Source organism: Cornus florida, unplaced genomic scaffold, assembly GCF_030987335.1.
Source record: "Cornus florida cultivar Cherokee Brave unplaced genomic scaffold, ASM3098733v1 CherokeeBrave_3.0.0_Hap2_Chr10, whole genome shotgun sequence".
Lineage (NCBI taxonomy): Eukaryota > Viridiplantae > Streptophyta > Magnoliopsida > Cornales > Cornaceae > Cornus > Cornus florida.
In genome coordinates this window covers 32,207,107-32,213,781 of record NW_026775580.1, presented here as the reverse complement: position 1 = coordinate 32,213,781, position 6,675 = coordinate 32,207,107, and the positions used below count along the sequence as shown (strand labels likewise).

At 34.2% G+C, this 6,675-nt stretch overlaps 1 protein-coding gene across 1 annotated transcript; it reads right to left on the bottom strand.

Annotated features, from left to right (window-relative positions):
* Positions 1–3,718: 3,718 nt before the first annotated feature.
* On the bottom strand, positions 3,719–6,234 carry LOC132277189 (uncharacterized membrane protein At1g75140-like). The gene has a single exon (XM_059778963.1). The coding sequence runs from the start codon at positions 5,942–5,944 to the stop codon at positions 3,920–3,922; it is 2,025 nt and encodes a 674-aa protein (XP_059634946.1). The 5' UTR covers positions 5,945–6,234; the 3' UTR covers positions 3,719–3,919.
* Between the last annotated feature and the right edge of the window lie 441 nt (positions 6,235–6,675).

The window sequence follows — 6,675 nt, the reverse complement described above, 5'->3', positions numbered from 1 at the left end:
TATTATTTTAATTATCCAATGTTAAATAGGTCTTTTTGACAAAGTTAGAGGGCAATATGGATGTTTTGAATTAACAACGTTGACCAACTTTGACTTAGATGGACTTTAATTTTAGGGGAGGTAAATGATATTCTTGAAAATTGGGGGGAGCCGGTTGAACTTTTGGCTAACTAGAGGAGAGATGAGTGTAAAGTGTAAAAAACCCCTAAACTATGTCCAAAATTTCAAATAACCCCCTTGAAGTATATTTTGTGCATAATTACCCTTTGAAGTTTGAACTATCACATTTTATTGCAAAATATCCCACTGCCTAGACTATTTTACATTAAATGACCAGAATGCGTTTTTTTTTATTGAATTACACTTAATTTATTTTTCTTATTGAAATAAATTACTAAAAAATTAATACTAATTCAATAACATATTCTCCATTAAATTTGTATAAATTTATTTTCAAAATTTTAAATTAATTGTTTAAATAAAAATCTTAAGTAAATTTTTTGTAAACAATTTAATTATTTTCTTGATTTTGCATGAATATATTGCATGAAAAAGAAGGTATTTTTTATTTAAGTAATTTATTAATTTTTTTATGAATATATTATATGAAAAGACGGTATTGTTTATGGTAAAATGGTTTAAATTGAGTACAATAACTTGTATTGTAAATAGTAAATTTTTAATAATAAGTCAATCATTTTATAAAATAGCAGTTACAAGTTCATTGTTTTTCTATTTTTGTGATAAATTGACACTCATAATAAAATTAAAGAAAATATAATAAAAATAATTTAATATTAAGGCTCCGTTTGTTTGGACGTAAAATATTTTTTAGAAAAAATATATATTTTTTATTTTCTGGTGTTTGGTTGTTGTAAAATATTTACGAAGAAAAAAAATATTATAATTTAACAAAAATAATTTATCCATGAATTTTCGACAAATTATTTTACATGTCCCGTCTGATGGACTCGACCTTGACCTTAATGTATACATTTGCCAAACACCGACAAAGTAAAAATAAAAAAATATTTTACCTGAAAAAAAAAATAAATTTCAAAAAGAATATTTTGCGTCGAAACAAACGGAACCTAAATGATAAATTTAATGAGAAATGATAAAATAGTATTTTGTGTTCGGTTTGTTCTTAATTACAATAAATCAATAATTTAAAGGAAAATTCGTAGTTTAGGAGATTATTTGTAAAAAGATAATAGTTAGACCAACATGTCAGTGGCCAAGCGAGACCAGACTCCTACTTTTCAAAGGGAGATTAAGAGTTCAAGTCTTAGTGGTGACATGTATGTGTGAGTATCAATTATATATATATAGCTTTATTATTATTATTTTTTTCACTTTACACAATATATATATATATATATACATATATAGATATAGATAAACATATATAGCTTTATTTGTAAAAAGATTCGTTGAGTGCGCCGGAGTGTTTTAGACCATCTAAAAGGCAATCAGTTGAGCAGTCGAACGTTGGAGGAGTTAACGGTCTTTGACTTTATTTGGAAGAGCCCAATGCCACCGGTTTTTTTTAATCGTCACTCCACACCATCCAGTGTGGCCACAAACTTTTCGATGGGGATAAAGCCCCAACACCAATAATGGTTCTGTCAGTGACACGTGGAAGACACGTGTCTCTGTTAGGCTTACGACCATTAAAGAATATCTTTTCTCTGGAAGGTGAACGATATCAAAATAGAGGAAAACTACAACACAATCAAATTACATCTCAACACATGTAAAATTTATTTTGCTGACGTACTACTTAGATCAATTAGTGGGAAAAAAAAATCTTAACAAAATTACAGGTAAAAATCATTTTTTTTTTCCTAGTTAAAAAAGAAAAAAAAAGAAGTCAATCTTAACCTATCCGGTCTCTTACGAAAATTTATGTTAGAAAAAGAAAAACTAAAAATATAAGATCCCTGAGGTTTGGATTTATTGTCCATGAAGTCAAGAGGTTTGATTTAATTTGCTCTAACACTTTTTTTTTAAATTAATAAAAATAAAATGCTTAAATTACACTTCATTATTTTAAAGACATTTTTATCTTTAATTTGTTAGACGCTTACACCTTGCATGTTTGAGGAACTCAGCCACGTGTCATCACCCTATTGCATGCTGACCTTAATATTACTTATTTTTTTCTCCCTCTAACCCCTGTGTGGACTGGTTTGATCTGGCAAGTTCTTTCATGGGTGTATGGAGCATTCATTAACCAAGCACAGTGATAGCCGATAGGATAGTCGAGAATGTTAGGATTGATTAGGGTGGGCAAAAAGTTTGTGAATTATTCGATTCGATCCGATCCATCTGGTAATGGATCGATGGCAGATTTAAAAAATTTGAATCTGTAATTTATGGAATGGATCACAAATTAGAAATTCGATTCGATTCGTGACCAAGCAATAAAAAATATATATATATATATATTTTTTCATTAAGGGCAATTTTGTCATTTTACTTTTTATTATGTCACCGATAACATAAACTTGAGAGTTAAATTAAGCAAAGCGTATAATAGTAAAATCATTTTTTTCGTAATTCCAGAATGGGGTGTGAGGGCAATAAACCCAAACCTTAGAGATTCTGAGAGCACATAACCTAAAAATACAAGCAAAAAGTTCTTATCATATTATTTGAGACATTGGAGTCTGGAGAAGAGGTTTTCAATTTTGAAACCTCCGTCACAACAAAGCAGTTGCAATCTTTCACTGAAAACCTCCATCATAACAAAGCAATCGCAATCTTTCTTAGTGAAGATAACAGGCGGTTAATGGAACGCCATTCAAAATTTTATTTTCATCCCAGTTTAGTATAGTTATCCTTTTGTCATTCAAAACTTTTTATTAAACAGGCAGGGGTGGGAATAAATTTTATAGAGTATTTTCATAATTATATTACGAATCTAGCGAAAATAAATAATGGAACAAAATTTTAATTATGATAATAAATATTTTTATCTTGTGCAAATAAAAACAAGATTCAACTTCTCAATTATAATTTGAGACTTAATATTATTGTTAGAACATCAAAATAACCCATTCAAAGTGTTAAACCTGCTAGATTGCTTTTAAAGTCCACGATGAACAAATATCTTTATTTAATTTTTTAATATCCTTATAAAATTATCATTTAAAATGTGGGTATCTCTCATTTGAATCATACGTTTTAGTTGCCAAGGCATCTCTACTTTGATAATATAAAGTCTTGGCCTAATAAATTCAAAATTTGATTGCTATTAGTTATCGATCGTGGCAAAATTACTTGTTGAATTGGAACTCAATTCTAACATTACTTGTTGAATTCGAACTCAATTCTAACATTACTTGTTGAATTTGAACTCAAATTGTTTAATCAATTTGAAGCTCAAAGCCCAAACTCATACTCGCTCAAGCTGGAAAATAAGATTAATAAAGAAAAAAAAAAACATGCCAATAAATTAAGTCATATTCACCATTCTTGAATAAACTATTCATAAGCTAACAACCCAAGGAGCTCTTCAGACCAGAGTTTTTTTTTAAAAAAAAATTCACTTGAACGCAGGCACACCCACTCAGGAGCTAGGTACTCTACCAAATAGGCTGCTGGACTTTAAACCTAAGACCAATTTAAGTCTGAACTATTCATGAAAACCCAATCAGTTAACACTTTTAATCAATTAGAATACAGAGAACATTAAAATTTAACAGGGAACAAATTTACCACAGGCCATCATTTGCTCCAAAATCACAAGGCATCAAGAGATCCGGATCTGAAATGCTTAGATTTTCTAATTATTTCTTGTTACAAAGTAAAATCTGTTGCTAGCTCAAATGAGACAAGTTACAAACAAACACTTTATAAAATTTCAAAAGACAACTCAAAAGCAGTAACAGTTACATGCAATTGATCTTACAAGTCAATTGCTACCGTCCACAGCTTGATTGTTTCCGTATATACTCTCTCTTCTTTTCGGAAAACCTGCAGATTCTAGATTTGGTCCCCGAAATTTCAGCTCAGGGGCTGCTCTAAAATTGGGATCAACAGAAGCAGGTCTGCTACTGTTGGTATCAGCAGAATTTGGCCTAAAGGAACTGGCTGATCCACCGGGATACCTGGATGGAGAGGCATACCTTCTTGATGGACCTCTTAGACCACTTCTTAAATCCGCAATATCTGCACTTCTTGAAGAAGAATCTACGAAAGATCTATCACTGGAACCAGGTCCTAATGGAGCTCCATTTGTCATAGATGTGGAGGAGCTAAAAGGATCATCGGGGCCCCATGAAGTAAGCACTTCCTTCTTCTTGGCAAAAAATTGCCACGCTCCGAAGAGGAAAAGAATGAAGAAGAAAACCGGACTGGTCCACAGTATACTACCGAGTTCACCTTTGAAAATAGGAAGGTTGGAGTGATACATCCCCACGTATCCATCTCCAAGACCGAGAATAACAAGCTTTTCACGGTCACTGACCAGTAAAGGTATCACTCTACTCTTTTGGACATCTACATTGACCGATTGATAATTGAGAAATGATGATCTGATCTCATCAATACCAGCAGAGAAAAGAAGCCGTGGCCCACCGACCCTAATATAATGTTGAGATGAAACATTATACACTGAGACTTTATCTTGATCAGCAATAAGCAGATACCCTTTAATTGCCTGGAAGGCAAGAGGCTCAACTAGGTCAACCTTCCTCTTGGATCTAACCCTGCACTTGAAGTTCATTATATCACCCAACAACAACACATGAATCAAATCACCATCTGATGTAAGTCCATATGCTTTTGACCTCTCCGTGGCATCAAAAACGTAATTCAGAGCACGAGACTGGTTCAATCCTTCACATTCAGACTCCCTAACTTTCATAGTCCTTAAATCTAATGACCCTGCACCAGTCTCCGTGAGAAACAAAAGCCTTTGCTTTAAGAACACAAGTGGTCTGCTCGTTGGTACCGCTAAACCATAGAGTGTCCCATTCTCCCTGAAAACTCTGATATTTTTGCTAACATCCATGGACAAAATGTATCTTGTTCTCCCAACATGATGCACCTCCAACATAGTTATCGATGACCCTTCTTCCCCGGTTTCCGGCAAGGCAAATTTCCTGACATTTTCCATCGAAAGCGAACTCCAATCCTCCCCATTCGACACCTCCCAAATCTTGTGCACCAAAATCAACCCATTCATGTGCCCCGTGACCAAGACAGTTTCGTTCTTATAAACAGACATGTAAGACAATATGGTCGTGATTGGCGAATCTGACAATGTGTAAAACTCAACCAAAACATCCCCATTTCTCAAGAACACATAAACTCTCCCTCGATCATCCCCAACTGCAACATACTTGCTCAATCCTTCGTAATCCCTAAATGGCAATACATTAATGCAGGTGGCAATCGAATCCAATTTCACAGCCGACACAAACTGAAACCTCTCCGACCAGAACGGACTGTATTTGGTGACCGACACCGGTGCCCCTCTCTCCACATCAGCAGGAAACCTACTCTCTAAACCCTCTGCTCCAATTTTCTCACCACACTTTCTTCTATCGACTTCAACATTTTCCCGATGAACAAATCGTGATAAGGGTACCTCAACACTCTGCTTCTTATCATCCGAAGTTTCAATCTTTATCGAATTCAAACCCGAAAATTGGGATTCTAACCTAGACACCAATTCATTAAGGTTTTTCACCAGCTCTTCGAGCTTCTCCAGCTGAATTTGGTGTTGAATCAATACACTTGATTCATCAGAATTAGGTTCGTGATCAGTAGTAGTAGTACTGTGTTCGTGTTCAGTTACAACAGAGAGTGCAAAAACCCTAGAACTACGGGGAAAAGCAAAGAAAAGAAGCAAATAGAGTGCGAAAAACTTGCCTTTGTGAGAGCTTGCCATTGAAGAAGCTGTGAGGGTTTGGGTCTCGAGTTGTTCGACCATCGTTGAAGTTTGATCAGTCACAGATCGCTTTTCTTTGGGGTTTTCGATCTTGTTTGAAGACGTGGTCTATGAGTGGACTGATCAGGATCGAATTGAAGTGCCCATTTTGCAGAGATTTGGTGGACTTCGTGAGATTTGGAAAAACAGAAGATGAGATTTTTGTACCGACCTTGTGGGGGTGGGTGTTGCCAGGTGAATTAGGGTAAGAAATTTCGACCTTTTCAGGCGGAAATAGATGGGGGAGACAAATCTCTCGTCTTGATGGCTGTAATAACAGGACAAGTTGCGGGTAACAAATACATAGCCATCAATATAACTACCATATGGTAATGTTATCGTAAAGTGCCTCATTATAATTCTTAAGAACTCACCGAGGCCTGACCTCCCAAAAATGGGACGGTGCGGGTTCGAATCTCTAGAAAAATAAAGTGAGAACTAATTAAAATATATATATATATATATATATATATATTTATTTATTTATTTTAAAACTCTATTCTAAATTAAGCACATTTTAATTACAAATAAATATTGCAGTGATTTTTTTTCAATTTGTCCAAAATGCACCGATACACATGTTTTTAAGTAAGTTTGTAAATGGTGTGTGTGAGTTTTTTGCTAATGAAAAAAAAAAAAATCTTAAGAACTTTAACGATGGCAACTAAACACGAGGGTTGTGTTCATTGCGAGACTTAACCCAACACCTTACAGCATGAGCTGACGACAGCCAT